General features: G+C 40.6%; 2 protein-coding genes across 8 annotated transcripts in view; both read right to left on the reverse strand.

The window, feature by feature from the left end:
* Nucleotides 1–3,046, reverse strand: part of rasgrp3 (RAS guanyl releasing protein 3 (calcium and DAG-regulated)) — a 28,783-nt gene extending 25,737 nt beyond the window's left edge. For 2 of the 4 annotated variants that reach the window (XR_535491.3, XM_008428993.3), the window contains exon 1: nucleotides 2,302–3,046. The gene's annotated coding sequence lies outside the window, so the exon portion shown is untranslated. The remainder of the gene's footprint in view (nucleotides 1–2,301) is intronic. The other 2 variants (XM_081616475.1, XM_008428994.3) reach the window with 2 other exon arrangements.
* Nucleotides 3,047–5,739: 2,693 nt separating this feature from the next.
* The window catches only part of ltbp1 (latent transforming growth factor beta binding protein 1), a 77,867-nt gene continuing 67,679 nt past the window's right edge, over nucleotides 5,740–15,927 (reverse strand). For 3 of the 4 annotated variants that reach the window (XM_081616108.1, XM_081616109.1, XM_081616107.1), the window contains 9 exons: nucleotides 15,339–15,476; nucleotides 14,078–14,239; nucleotides 13,622–13,711; nucleotides 11,607–11,735; nucleotides 11,376–11,516; nucleotides 10,404–10,586; nucleotides 9,593–9,754; nucleotides 7,518–7,667; nucleotides 5,740–7,437 (listed from right to left, as the gene is read on the reverse strand). In XM_081616108.1, coding sequence (XP_081472234.1) covers nucleotides 7,271–7,437; nucleotides 7,518–7,667; nucleotides 9,593–9,754; nucleotides 10,404–10,586; nucleotides 11,376–11,516; nucleotides 11,607–11,735; nucleotides 13,622–13,711; nucleotides 14,078–14,239; nucleotides 15,339–15,476 — 1,322 coding nt within the window. In that variant the 3' untranslated portion in view covers nucleotides 5,740–7,270. Of the gene's footprint in view, nucleotides 7,438–7,517; nucleotides 7,668–9,592; nucleotides 9,755–10,403; nucleotides 10,587–11,026; nucleotides 11,185–11,375; nucleotides 11,517–11,606; nucleotides 11,736–13,621; nucleotides 13,712–14,077; nucleotides 14,240–15,338; nucleotides 15,477–15,927 lie in introns of those variants that run through there. The other variant, XM_081616110.1, reaches the window with a different exon arrangement.

The raw sequence follows: 15,927 nt of genomic DNA on the forward strand, positions 1-15,927 counted from the left end.
GTATGTCGGCCAAATGGACCTGGGACACACTGATAGACTTCATTAATTGGACTGGAGCACCAGCTCTTCACTCCCACAAAGACGAGGACGCACATCAAGAACACGCTGTGCTGCAGCTTCCTTCCTCAGCCGGTGGAACCACAGACTGATACAGCCATGTTTTCATGATACGCTCTACATCTAGATCTATATTCTGAATGAGAACAAATGGGATCATCTACACATAGACGGGTATAATTCCCAACACAAAAATGATTGGTTTTGTGAAAAACAAATACAATGTGACTAATTATATCAAAGTCCTGTTTCTTGATAGAAAATTAATATTATATATCTAATCTGCTGCATTGGACTCACAATCTGTCCAGGGTAAACCCGCCTCTCACCTGTTGACCACTGGAGATAGACACCAGCACCACTGATGACCCCATCAGGGACAAGTGTGTTAGAAAATGGATGGATGGATGGATGGATGGATGGATGGATGGATGGATGGATGGATGGATGGATGGATGGATGGATGGATGGATGGATGGATGGATGGATGGATGGATGGATGGATGGATGGATGGATGGATGGATGGATGGATGGATGGATGGATGGATGGATATCCAATCTGTTCCTTCTTGATCTTATATAAACAGAAGATAACAGGTGGTATTTTCAAGTACTTTCTTAGCAGTGTTACTAATTGACTTTGCTGTGAATTATGGGATCAGAGTCAGATATGTCTGACAACTTACATGGATGAAGGGAAGATCTGTTTTCCAATGACTGAACTGAAACCCAGTTATCTGATATTTTCACCAACTCGAATCTGTTAATCAATTTTGGCAGCAAACGGCTGAGGGAAAAGTTCAGATGAACAGAGAAGGGGAACCACTTGCTCCAGTGTCTCTTCACACCGACCATGTTGTTGGATTTTTTTCAGGGGTGACATTTTGATTTCACAGTGGGTTTAGCTACATTTGGAAGGCTGTGTAATAAACCCAGAGGCCCGATGAGTCAAATGATACAAAGACAAAATGCTCTAAAAGTTGGTTTTGTAAAATGTATTCACTGATACAATCACATTTCTTTTTTTTTATTCATCTTCACCTGCTCAGCATTTAGAAATAATGATGTCATTGATCAATAGAGAAACTGCAACTGTAGGAGCCATCCTCCTATTTGAGAAAAAAACTGCATGTCTTTTTGGAATCAATGGTCAAAAAGAGTTTTAGGTGTTTAAAAAACAAAAACAACTGACTAATCTAAGAGAAGTCTCCGACAGACTCTCTCACATGTCATATTGTGCAACAAATGTCAAGACTCCAGTAAGAAACCTGGTTCAGGTCGTAGTTGGACCATGTGGGAAAGTGGAGTCCTGCTGCAGCCAGGGTGAGTTAATTATTAAAGGTGATAACTGCTGATGACTAAATGGAGAGCTTTTAGACACAAACAGAGAGTGGAGTCGGATTACTATCAGTTTGCTCCATGCATGTGCACAACTAACAGGTCAATGAAGAAATTATTCTAATTAGTTGATGCAATGGAGTTGGTGCTGCTCTTCCTAAATGCAGCACACTGGCCACAACAGTGAGACGTTTTTGCTCTGATTTCAGTCGAGGCTTAAAAGTACACCAGTGTGTTACATGTAAGGCCACCGGTCAGTGTCCAGTCACTGTCCTGTTGGCTGCAAGTTGTTATCACTGCTGCCTTGCCCTGGGGTAGAAATCCAGCCAGGAGCATTTCTGCATGCATGTTGCTTCAGTTTCCATTCCACTGTCTAAAAATATGGATACTCTCTCAAATGATCACTTGAAATTCCCTTGTGTGTGTGGTTGTTTGTCCTGTGGTAGAGCAGCAACCTGTCCAGCATGTACCTGCCTCTCCCTCAATGGCTGACAGAGATATTCACTTTTAAATCACATTTTCATCTTCTTTACGTTCTACGTCACGTCATTCTGGTATAAATATGTACCAGCAGAAGAAGAAGTCCTGCAATGGACAGACACAACCCTGATGCCTCTGTGAGATTAAGCCTGGACTTACACAACGATCAAGAATAAAAAGACGTAAAGTCAAATTCAATCTAAATTGAACTGTGTCTGGGTAAAATACCTGATAACACAGTAAACATGCAGATTTGAACAAACCCAATATAAAAGACTAACTATAAAACTATGGGGTTTTCTCAGTTGCAGACAAGCAGTCGCTTTGACTGCAAGAGAAAACTGCTGGTAAGTAACTTCACAGCCAGACAAACAATCCTAATTGCGACTTATAATCATTGCTGAAGTTTTACACATGCACCTTACCTCACTTTATACCCAGGAACTATCCACACAAGTCATAGATGCAGCCTTTCAAGATGTCCATGGGTCGACCAATTTCCTTTTTATCTTCAGACCTACAACTTAAAAAACAGTTAAAACAGTTAAAACTAGGAGACCTCTCTCTCCGGCCAGCATAGCTCCTCTCTTCAGATGGTTTCTCAGATTCTCTCATCTGAAGTCCTTTGTTTTGTACAGCTACACGTACTGATGTTGTGTATTCAGCCAGCGCAGAGCCCTGTGTGTGAGCTTTGTTTGTCTAAATGACCACTAGACTTCCTTCAATTCTTTCCCAACTTAGTTTTCCTGCCTGAGTTAAGCCAGGCTAAATATAGTACTCACACAAGGCAAAGTGAAAAAAAAAAAAAAAGCTGTGCAGGAAATGTATCACAACACGCTCGTGAGCATGTTCATCTTTGTTCTTTTGTATCTTCCTGCAGCAGATTCCAAAAACAGTTCAGGAGAACGTTGTTCGGTGAATGCAACACAGTGTTGCAAGCGTTTGATTTGTTTTTGGATTTCTCTCAGAGTGATGACCGACAGCCAGGGTGGAGCCAGTCCATGTGAGCACTGCTGCATTGTTGTTGAGGGTCAACCCATCCTATATTCCACTCCGATGACGTTGTACACATTGTTTTGTCTCTGGGCTTCTAAAAAGGTCTGCCTAAACAAAAGCACTGACAGCACATCCTGCTGTCTGGCTGCACAAAAAGAATTCAGCTCCAGTTTTGATTGTTTCACACACATTCAGCTGGCACCACAGCCACCGTGCGGGAATCTGGTGTCTCGTTTATGGAAATGTCTCACGGTGTTGGACATGGGGTTCAGGTTTGATTAGATGTCTACTGGAAGTGTGGTGAGACCGTGTTCCACAAAGACAATGGCTTGTGTTTTACCGAGATCTCCGGAAATGTACTCATATTCAATATTTGAATGAAAATGAAAGAACAACCATGGTGAAATTTAGCTGTCGTTATAAAGCCACTGACATGAACCTAGATGGAGTGGTAGAAATCTGTGTGTGAACGTTTATGTGACGGTATCAGAATAATTACAGCCTGGTAAAACCCAGTCTCTTATTCTACTCTTTGCTTCGATGACGGCTATGAAGCCTGCGCTGTAAACAACTATTCCCCACTGCAAAGAGAGAAGAACTGAGCCAAACTACATCTTTTGCCAGCAATAAAATGCCTTAAACATTTCTCTTGATCCGACTTTAATTGCTCAATATTTGGAAGTGTGATCATCATGGAAGGCATGGCTTTGTTCATTTCCTCCACTGCCATTAATAAAACTATAACTAGACTATATTTCTAAAAGCTGTTGTTCACAACTCCTCCTCCAGTTCTCTGGTTGAAATTCGATGGGAGGAGTTGAGCTCAATGGAAGAAATCCCAGATGAAGAACTGAAGGGAGATGAGAACTGAGCGGAACTGCGCCTGAAGGCAGTGGCTAGGCTAGAATAATTAGACCAAATGTATAATGGCTTTGGCAGTACAGAGCACACCAGTAATTCCAGGTTAATAAGGTGTGCCAACTCTCTGGCTTTGATGCTGTGATGGTTCTGTAAGAAATAAGCTAAATGCAGAACACAGAAAGCTCCCCTGGACAGCACACATGAGAGCAATTCTTCTGTTTTTTAATTGTTTCATTTTTAATCTCGTCTGCAGTGGAAACATTGTGCACCTTTTCTTTAGAGGCAACAGCAAGTGAAATGTAACATTTATATTGGTAGTATTGTTTTTTTCTCATTATGCCGCATTAGCAATGCTGGGAATGTCAAGTGAGTGTCCAGTTGGGTTTGTTACTTTGGGTTTTGCTGTTCGGTCTGTTGGTGCTCTTCCACACCAAACCTGGACCTAACATGTGATTAGTCACACTGTGACCTTTGACTCCGTTCAGCAAAAGCTGACTACAGCTTGATGTTGTGCTACTTCCAAACCACCACTCACTGCTGTTCATGGAAAACAGAAACAGAGCAGAGAGCATGAGCAGATACTTTCTCAGAAGTATGACACTGAAAGAGAACAGAGTTACTTTCTAGATACATAATCAAAGAAAACACAGCACACAAAGTATTAACATTTAAAGGAAAAGCACAGAAAACAAGTTGTGTGTGAACGACGTAGCTCGTAGAAATCCAGGCAAACAGAATGACTGTCAGCCGTGCAGACTGAGATCCTGGTCTATCAGAGGATACGTGGGCTCACTCAGATAATGGCTAACAACAACTGTAATAATAATAATAATAATAATAATAATAATAATAGTAGTAGTAGTAGCTCAGACGCAAAGTGAGAGAGCGAGTGAAACATAGAGACATAGAGAGACTCAGTCTATGAATAGACTTTGAGTTTACTGGAAACATGGTCTGGGATCAGGAGAGCCCAGCCAACATTTCTCAGTGACCATCTTACTGAAACACACAGTCTGAATAAATCCGATTCTCAGCACAGAAACACATTCAGAACTTTATTCCTGCAAAACTAAAACACAGTAGATAAAAGCTTTGTTTGAAAGGCTCCTGTTAGTTCACCATGGAAACAGGTACTGGGGCTGTCACGCACGCGCACACACACACACACACACACACACACACACACGCACACACGCACACACCTACACGCACTCACACGCACACACACACCTACACTATGAACTGGATTTGTCCCAATAGAAAACCGTGGTAATGTGAACTTTGCTAGAAGAACGAGTTGCAACAGATGTGGCAGAGACAAAACCAGAGGCCAAGATGATGGGAGTCAGTAAGTCCTTTTCTTGGTTGATATAAAGAAGCAAGAAATTGAACAGTAATGTTTTTAGCAGCTTTTTAAATGAGTTTCATCAAAGGGATGTCTATTTTGGGGAATCTATAATTCAATCGTTCTTTCTGCAGAATTTTAAATAAGTCGAGGGTCAAAGCTCATTTCTCAGAGGGACTGCACCCAGACAATAAACTGAATATTTAGTTTGGATCCAGGGTTACTTCAAAGATGCAATTCTACGTGCCCCCTAGGGGGAATGGGGAATATTTTTTCTCCGTATATTTAAAACTAAGTTCTTGATTTGTGAAACCTTTATCTGATTTTTGTCATAAAGGACATAAAGTATTTTTTATGCATTTGGATCACACTATAACTGTTCTACCTCCAAAAGTACAACACCTAGAACACTTCAAAGATGGACAAGATTATACTATTGCACTGTTCAAGTAATTTGAGCAAAATTTTAAGAAAAGTCAGAATAGGAAAATTTGTGTTAATATGAGAATTCCAAGTTAAAACAATAAACATTTCAAACTTGTAAACATTTTTATTTTACAGCTGGGGTGGGTATGACAGGCAGAGTTATTCAGTATAACTCAGCCTATAATCACATTCAGTAAATGTTTAAAGATGAGAAATAAAGGACCAAGAAGTACCATTAAATAAAACAATTTGTGGTTTATTACCAATGGGTTTAATGTACATTGTTATGAATTCACAGAAAAAGCCATTTGTTCATGTACAAATTACAAATACACAGCCTATTCTCTTCACTCTTTAGTAGAAATGTACACTGGGTTCTTCTCTCCCATTACTGTCCCACAACAGCATCGCAACCTGGCAAGACTTTTGAGTGAAACAGAGTCAGGAAAAGACGGTTAGAGTCTCTTGAAGATGTAGAGAGCAGCAGCTCTTGTAGAAAACATGAAGCAGAGTTTTGTTCTGTGTTTTGCAGATGTCTGATTGCATCTGACAGCTGTTACACATCGAAAAGAAAAGCCCGAGGAAAGCTTCTTTCCAAAGCTGAGTGACTTTCGTCAGCTCAGGCAAAAACTTCCAGGCTAAACGGCCTGATGGTGCTGTGGTGTGATGACAGCTAGTTCCCAGAGGTCAGAGGTCGGAGGAAGGAGTGGAACGGACAGCCGGAATCCTTGCGGTATGAAATATTCAATGATGTATTCGAAGTGCTGTGAAGCACGACAGGATCCCCCAGCATAAAACCATATGTTGGGTTTGTCAGGAAGCTAAAAGAGCAGATCCACCTCTGCTGCCTCATAAAGCACCACTTAGAGACAAATTCAAGAAAAAAAAAAGATATAAACAAACATATTTTCTTTTACATATCTCACTCCCAGAAATAAGCTTCATCAAGTAACTTTATAATTCATCTTTGTCTAATGTGTTTTCTTTATACAGTGTTGAATATAGTGGATTCGATTTTGTGTGTGTAGGCGTGTGTGTGTATTTGCGTGTGTGTGTCATGGACTAGCTGATTTTGATCACTCTTCTCGGATCTAAAAAGCACCTCAACTCTTTACTTCCAGGAAATCCACACATTAGCCTATAATCAACCCGACCGGGTCTCTGATAACCGCCAGGCATTTATGTAACTTTGGCCGCAAAACAAGTATTTATATAGACATTTCCTAAGGATTATTCAAAGCAGGTGACTGGAAACAGGAAGACCAGTTCACTGCTCACATTAATCCCATCGACTGGCTGGACTAAAAATCACTTAAAGCAAAACAAAACAAATAAATCAGAACCATCGGTCAGACATATTGCGCCAGTAGAGTGAAACTAGAAAGTAATTTCTTTTATCCAGCTGACCAGTAATTTACCTCTCAGGCATAATAATTTAATTGTATAAAGACAAAAAAAGGCAGCTGGTGTATATGACGCTGTTGACAACACAATCTAACAGTCCATTATAAAAATGATATAGAAATATTTGGGATGTGATAAGTAAAATGAAACGTGGTTCGGTTATGCTAAAGGAAAGGGAGACTGTTGCTCCCTGTGCTCCTCCTGCTCCGCGCCGACGGTCAGCTGAGCTGCAGGATGTTCACAATTCGATTGCTGCCGACAATTTTTCATTTGCCCGACTGTAGTCAGTGGATGTCCTCACAAGTATAGTATTATGAGCTTGTGCGTGTGGTTTTTGTGGCCCTTCTGGTCTCTGCCTCCTCTCACTGTGTGGATGTTTGCTGTTTGTCCGTCTTCACACAGTAGTTGGGTTTGTCGGAGACCTTGTAGCCCGGCAGGCACTCGCAGCGGTAGGAGCCCACTGTGTTGATGCACTTCCCGTTTCTGCACAGCGACATCCGGCTGTTCAGCTCCGAGCACTCGTTCACATCTGCACGCAGAGAGAGGTGCTGGCGTGAAACAGAGGAAAGGTACGGCGGGTTTTTTACGTGACGGCGAGCGGCCACCTACCGACGCAGGCCATGCGGGACAGGTCCAGGGTGAATCCTGCAAAGCAGTCGCAAGTGTAGCCCTCCTGAACCCGGACGCAGCGGCCGTTCTCGCAGCCGTTCAGGATCCCGCACTCCTCAGCTCGCAAACCCTCGAAGGCGCTGTAGCGACCTGCAGCACAAGCATGGACCACACACAACGCCTGACCGGTTAAACCAGGTGTGAGTACAGATCGGAGCCGTTAATAAACTTACCTGCCTTACATCATCTGATCAGCGTTGGAAAACAGCAGCAGTAGTAAAGTTGGAAACTTAACACGTGGATATTACCACAGAATCCTAACATCTCAGACCTGATGTTAGAGAATACACTGCCTGGCCACAAATATGGTTCCCACCATAAAAAAAAAAAAAAAGATCACACATTTCATTGGACTGCCTTTAGCTGTGATGATAGCGCACATTTGTGGGGGAATATACAGTTAAATGTAACGCTAAAATGTGGCTTAAAAAGTTTTTAATGTGATCAAGCTGCAGGACCGAAAATGACTAACAAGTTGATATGAACATCAAGCATATTTTTCTCAATAAACAAACTGTTGAGACCCATAAAAGTCAGACTAAAACTTAACTGTTGTTTAGATATGAGTTTGGTTCAGTGTCACTAATCTCTGCTACACCTTAAAAAATTGAGGCTCTGAATAAAACAAGTTTTAATGGATAACTACTCCTAATAAGATTTATTGCAATGGCTGTCAATACAAGTCGTGTTATTTAAGTTATAACTTGTTAAGCTGCTTTATTTTTAAAACTTTTTTAGATTTTGCATGTCCAGGATGATTGAGAGCCAACAAGTAGGTAGAAATAATGAACAATAGGGAAATGTGCATTTCTATATGATGATAAAAGTGTTTCCAGTTTTCGTAAAAGGAGCTGTGGAGCTCCTCCTCCTTCTTTGTCATCTTTAAGAGCAACAACATTCCACAGGAATGCATGCAATAACAAAAAGCAAACGTTTTGTAGGATGTGCTGTTCATATATAACTTAATCACAACATTTAAGAGTCAAGGGAGTAACTAATGAATAAATGCAGTCTATAGTATGCTTACACACAGGAAGATGAAAGCTCCGCTTTCATCTTCCTGTGACACAAGATGGCAGCAAAGTGCTTCCAAACCCCACTGCGTTTGGGTCTCTGAGTTAAAAATGCTGGCAGGTGAATCAGTCTAATCTGATCATCTCATCAACAGCTCAGCCAGGACAGCAGCTCTACATGGATGCAGCTGAGGGGAACTAAGAGCCAGACATGAACATCCTCACATCCTCCTGGAGCTTCTTGGTTTTGTCATCTCCTCTGGTTTGAAGAAGGAGCAGCTTAAAGCATTCCTGTGGTAACTAAACAAGTCCTGCAATGTGCAAACCTTTTTTTTATTATTATTTCGTATTAAAAAGATAGAAAAGGGATCATAACATCAACGTATCACTAAAAATCAATTAAAGGCAGGCATCTTTCTACCTCACCATATCCTTATGAAAATGAAGTAAGTATTACTAATCTGAGATACTAGCAAATTAAATCTACATTGGTGGAAAATAAGACTTCCACATGAAAAAGTAAAAGAACTGATTTTTTAAGTATAAGCCAAACTTGAGCAAGAAAGCTACATTTTCCGGTTTTTCAGATAATTACGCTGGAGCCCTTCTCAATGGATTTTCTTCAATAATCAACATGGAAACATACATTACCTGATACAAACCACAGCTTTTCTAAAAATGTAATTTTTATTTGAAGTACTTTAGAGTATTACATATGTGAAATTCTACCCAACATTGCTGGAACTTTGCTTCTGTTTTTCAGGTATCGAACTAGTGAAGATGAAATATCAAATGGATATTTCATAGCACATGGAACTGTTTTTAAATAGATACCATTATTAGCCATGTAGGTTTTTGGTTCCCTGTGGGGTTTTTTTCCCCATTTCATTCAAGCTTGCCATCCTGTCTGTCAGTAGAAGCTGCTCCCCCAAGACAAATCCTCTAATAAAGGTTCTCAGTCATCTGATCAAACAAATGTATGTCTGAATGGTAAATACTTACGCTCTTCGTTTTCATAAAAGTTGTGGACATGCTGCTCATCGGGTGACGTCATGTAGTCTGGGCTCACTTCATATTCATGAACCGGACCGGCAACCAGGGCATCGTGGCCATAAGGCTGTCGCCTCCCACCCAAAGGAATGTTGCACATGGATGCATAGTCCTCTGAGGAGAGAAGAAAACAGTTTGTGGATACGAGAACTAAAGAATAAGAAATCTCTGAGAAATAAGTGAGGTTCCAACCTCCTGTAGGAGTAAAATGATTTGTACTTTAATAGCACTTTATCAAGTCCCAAAGTACTTCACACTACATTCAGTCATTCACCTATTCACATGCTGAAGCTATTGGATAGTAGCCACAGCTGCTCTGGTGCAGACTGACAGAGGGCAGGCTGCCATGCGCTGGCGCCACCTGTTCGGCCCTCTTACCGCCACCAGCAGGTAAAATGGAGCTGAAGTGTCTTGCCCAAAGTCACAATGTCTGAAACCGAAGATCAAACCGGCAACTGCATGACGAACTTCTACCTAGGTCTCTACCATCGTCCCAATCGTCAACTAATGAGTTATCAAGATTGCTCAGCAGAATTAGGACTTTAAAAATATACTAAAACTTTGTCTTATTGTATTAAAACTTTACATCAACAGTAAAAAATAACAGGCAAGTCAACTTCAGCATTATTCTTCCCACGGTTAAGAATAAAAAAAAAAAACACCTTAAGTGTCAAAATATTTTGTAAGGAGGAGATGCACTTGGTATGTCGCAGAGCTGTGACATACCAAGTGCATCATAATAATGTGTGTCTGAGTCGAGTACCTGAGTGTCGGAGGGGACACAAGGCGCACTCCATCCCCCAGGCCTCTCCGAAGCGACAGCAGCACTCAGTGAAGGTGATCTTCCTGTTGGGCCCCAGGGGCCGCATGCACATCTTGGTTTCTGTGACTGTCTGCCAGCAGATCCCCTGATAGTCCAAATGCTCCATCTCCATCTCTTGTTGCTCTACAAATACAGCAAGTCTTACTATCGAGAAGGAACCACACCCTATTTGCTCTGTTTGCACTCAACTGTAAAATTATGTTATCAACTGGAATATCATATGCAAATAATACAAAAAGTGTCAATTATTAGTATTAGTGGTTGCTAGTAATTAGAATCATTAAGTTTCCTTTGAGCTGCTGGGGAATAGATTTCACTTTTCAGCCAGAGATTTTACTTTTCATATCTTCATACATCATTCTGCTATGGAGCATCTGTGCCTTTACAAGAGAGTATTGTCTAGTGTTGAGATAAGATTGTAAGACAAAGGAAGCTAAAAAAGAAAGCACAGCCTTTTGTGATGTACTGACTGCAGCTTCTGTAGAGAGGTCTGTCTAGATGCAAAGTCGGTCGAAAAGTGGTGGGATTATCATAATCATAATTTTCATAATCATATTTTTCACCTTTTGTTTACGTGTCAATTGTTTACGTGTCTGGCTTCTCCTGGTGCAGAATTACGATGCATGTATGCATCAACGGAGTAAAAGTCGGATTGAAGACAACGCTTTAAGCTGCATCACTGTCCAGCCTGCTGCATACAGACATCAGAAGTGTCTACAACCTGCACAAGCAGACCAGAGCTTTACAAAGTCTGGAATCAGAAATCAATCCCAAGGCTATGATTGGTTTATTTGAACTGATGTGTTTTTAAAAGATGGGTAAATGTGATTTTTTTTTTGTTCACATATTTCTTCTTTTGTACTAAAACAGTTTTGAAATACAGAGACTTTAATGAAAAAACTGAACTCTCACCAGCCAGCTGAGGAAGCACAACACAGTGGTTACTGTTGGGGTCCAGCACCATGGGGGGTCTACAGAAGCAGTTGAAGGAGCCGTCTGTGTTCAGACACTCTCCTCCATCACAAACAGACTCATCCAAACACTCATTGACATCTACAGAACGGTGAGACAGACACAGATTCACTAGTTAGACGATGAATCAGAGACGTTTGACTCTCTAGCATACGTCTCTGTTTTACTGACCTGTGCACTCCAGCTTGACCGGGTCGTAGTAGTGTCCACTGGTGCAGTAACACTCATAGCTTCCCTCTGTGTTCCCACAGTAGCCACCTTTACACACCTCCTTATCAAACAGTTTGCATTCATCTGCGTCTGCAAACAGAACAGAACATGGTCTGTTTGATCACTTCTGAAAAACTCATCTTTGTGCATCTAAACTTCTCAGCAAAACACGCTTTCAAAGCTCAACAAGGTTTGCAGAGGGCTGGGGAGCAGTTGTTTAATGTATACTGCCTTGGGGAAGAACTTCCTTCAGCACCATGAGTTAACTCTGCCCCCACCTGGCCGCGCTGTTCCCTTCCATGAAGCAAACATCCACTGTTTTCCAGTTTGCGAAGATGGACTTTTGACAAACTTTCCATCTGCTTGTTGCTTAAAGCTGCAGTGTGTAACTTTTACAAAAATATGTTCTTTTATTAAAACTGTCATTGTGTCATGACAATATGGTATAAGACGTACATGTAAAAAAAAAAATTGGATCTCCTCCACCTCTTCCCTGAGCTACTATTGCCATCTAAAGAAATGCACCGCTGTGGGGTTCAGCATGGTAGACACGACCTAACAGCTTTGTCTACTAAAAACCAATTTCCAGGAAGTCCTCTCAGATGTGTGCTTAGCGATCTAGCATTCTTTGTGTCAGCAGTCTGTTCAACACAAAGGGGCACTGCCTCCTCACTGACTGCACATGCAAAAATATGCATCACAAAACTCAAAATTGAAACCCATCACCCACACTTGACCGAGGCCCAATCAGATCGTTACAGTCGCAGAGGATTTCAATTTAGTGGAACTTATTCAGCTTGTAGGGAGAAAAAAAAAAAAAACTGCTACAGAAACAATAAGATGGAGCTTGATGCGTACAAAATGAAGAGTTGATGATAAAAATCATCGTTACTAGATAACACCTTAAAACAGTGGATCCGGCCCGCCTCCACATTTGGTCCAGCCCCCTGAACAATAGAGCATTCAGATTTTTTTTCATATACCGTATTTTCCGGACTATAAGCCGTTTAATATGTGGCTTTTTCTTCAACCACCAGGGGGCTCTTTAGCAGGAAGTGAATCATTGGAAGTCAAAATTGGAAATAAAAGAAAGCGCCCACTAAAACAGAATTAGGTTTTAATAGGGAATTGAAATTTGAGAATGTTGTTGATCATTCAACAACCATAGCATTGAGGGGAAAAATAATATTTTTCTTCTTTTTTTTTTAAATACTGGAGAATTTGAGGTATAGATATTAGGATCCAGTAGATGGCAGTAGTGCAACAATAATGGATGCAAGCTCCTGTTGAAATCTAAAGAAGAAGAAGCAACAGAAGAAGAAGAAGAAGACGGCGCCCATTTTTTGTTAGCACATGCTAGTATCAGACACGAAGGATCAGCACTTTTACTGTTACAGTTACCGTTCGGAAACTACCGTAATCAGTTCAGTTAAATTTAATCTTGGCAACTTTTTCTTTTTCAACCGTAATAAATGTGATATTCAGTTGACCTGTTAGGACTCAAATTGTGGCTGTCCGCCAGCCCTCTGCTGCATCGTTGTGGAAAACCTGGAGCGGCAGAGATATCTGCGGTTTACTGGTTTAAAAAAAACAAAAAACTTTGGGGTTGTCCGGTGCGGCTCATAGTTCGGAAAATACAGACTGTAATCCTTCCTGGATTTTTTTTTCTGTGAAGAACCCAGAGAGGGTCATTTGGTTATTATTTATTTCATTAATAGTGTTATTATTTATTTCCAGACTTTTGTTCTGTGAAGAACCCAGAGAGGGTTATTTGATTGTGCTTTTTGGAAAACAATACATTTTTACATTTAGGCACTCCTACAATCGTAACACTTTCTGTTACAAACTGACTCCAGCCCCCCACCAGAGAAGGGAAAAGTTATATGGCCCTCACAGGAAAAAGTTTGGGGACCCCTGCCTTAAAATATATCATGCCTTTAAATTAGATCAGGGTAAACTGTTTCCACTTGTCTTACCTTTGTAACTGTTTGAGAACATTACTCCATATAGCAGGTCTTCTGCGGGAACAAAACCTCTTCCGGATGGACACATCTCAGTGAACTGGTCTAGAAGAGAGCAGACATGGAGGATCCAAGGATAAAGCCATTTGCTGCAGCTTGTTTCCATAAATACAGTTACATACTGCTGCTGCTTCCTGCAGGGACCCCACTCTCTACACATACAGTCATTTGGAGGAAAACAGTCAAAACTTTTGTGATAGATCTTCATGGATAGGGTTTCCATGGGGACAGATGGATAGATGTTATTGGAAACCAAGGACTCACACTGACTTCTAACCAAGTTCTCCAACTATTTTCTAACTGGGAGATTATTGTCGTTTGATTTTAAAGCTGATCAACCTTAACAACACACTATATGGAGACGCAGGTTAGAAATGAGAGGCTTGGAGGCATTCTGATCCACCAGTTCACCTGTGCCATTAACAGGACAAGGGTACACCTCACAGTTGTCCCCCCAGCCGGCTCCAAGAGTACAGCAGCACTCCTTCAGCGTGACGTGGCTGCTCAGCACACTCTCACAGAGGTTCTCGTCACTAAGATGATAGTAGCAATCCTTCCTTTCCACTGAAGGCGCTGAAAAAAAACCAACAGAAAAACATAAACTGAAATTGTAACTGATCTTCAAACAGATTTTTAAAGCCTAAACAAGCTTATTGAGGGATTTTACCAGCATTCTAACTAGGCCTGTCATGATGACAAATCTCGCTGGAGAATAAATTGTCCTTAAGGTTATTGTAATAAACCATAATATTGTTGTTTTTATTGACCATTTTTAAGTCACACCATATTGATAATTTTTAATCTTATAAAGAATAATCAACTCTGGAACTGGAAGATTTTTTAAATATCCAAAATACAACATCACAACCAAAAACAATAACTAAAATGGAGAAAAACAAAACAAAACTTAAAACCAAAACCATGAATAAAATGGACTATAATACCTATGATGGAATTTGTTGAGATAATTTTAGTTAATCACTAACTGATTCATTGCTTAATATGTGAGGCTTAATTCCAGCCAGGCTGGAATTTGACTAGACTTCAGGAACACCCTTTTTGAAACATATGCTCACACATATGATATTTTAAGATAATTTCCAGTAGCTTTCAGAGTGACAGCCTCACTGATAACGATAGATTATTTTGGCATACAGAGGAATTCACTGGGAATTAAATGATTACCTTTATCCACGTGATGGAACAGGAGACCAGGTTTTAATCTTATGGAGTCACAGTAAAGGTGGTTCAGGCACCACATCATAATTACGTTGTATGATATGTGGATTTTTATAAACATGTCTGGATGAGTAGAACCTTAAAGCTAGAAGGGCGTTACGTTTATGAACTATATGTCAGTTTAACTGAAAGTCTGTTGTGAAGAACAGGACATAGTCTAGAACAAAATGAACAAGATGGAAGAATCAAGAAAACGTATTCTTAGCAAGCTTTGAGGTGGCAGTCTAAGCTGACAACAAAACTGAAAGAATCTATAATAAAAAGTTTTAAAAATCCATTATTTGTCTTTAGTCACTGGATCAGAACTTATTTTCATAGATCAGTTCTTAATGAGATGCTGCTTGAAATTCTAAGCTAATGAAATCCGATCAGTCTTTGGAATGAAAGCAGTGCTGTGGGCTCGTTGTCAGCTGTGGGTGTCAGTGTGGGTTACCTGTTTGAGTGGGTTCACACTTGGCAATCATGACGTTGTAGTCCAGACCATTGGGACACACACAGAGGAAGGAGCCATCCACGTTCATGCACTCGGCCTCTCCACACACACTGCTCAGGAGCTCACACTCATTCACGTCTGTGGGAGAACACACATGGAGTTTTTGATGAAGAATCTGAACTGAGAAATGTGGTAGTTTAATATAACACAGTATGTGAAATAATGACGTTTAGCAGCCAGAGCCAGTTGCAGGTTAAGCATTGTACAAATAGGCAATCTAGATTTATTTTTTTAACCAGGATACTCCAGTATTTAGTTCCATCCACCTTCCAATAAATTGGACTCGCTTCCCTGTCCATGATGCTGCCACTACCATGTTTCACCATCAGTGTTCCTGGCGACACATAGTTTTAGCTTTATAATACATGTATTATGTGCACATACACATTTTGGATTGAGCCCAGAAACTTACTTTGGTCTATATGTTTCTTAAAAAGAAGTATAAATGCACACTCTAAATTAAGTGTTTGCTTTATGAGGCGAATGAGGAAAGTGACAACTCTCAAGCCTCACATTTATGGTTGAGATT

Source organism: Poecilia reticulata, chromosome 15 (assembly GCF_904066995.2).
Source record: "Poecilia reticulata chromosome 15, P_reticulata-male-v2, whole genome shotgun sequence".
Classification (NCBI taxonomy): Eukaryota; Metazoa; Chordata; class Actinopteri; order Cyprinodontiformes; family Poeciliidae; genus Poecilia; species Poecilia reticulata.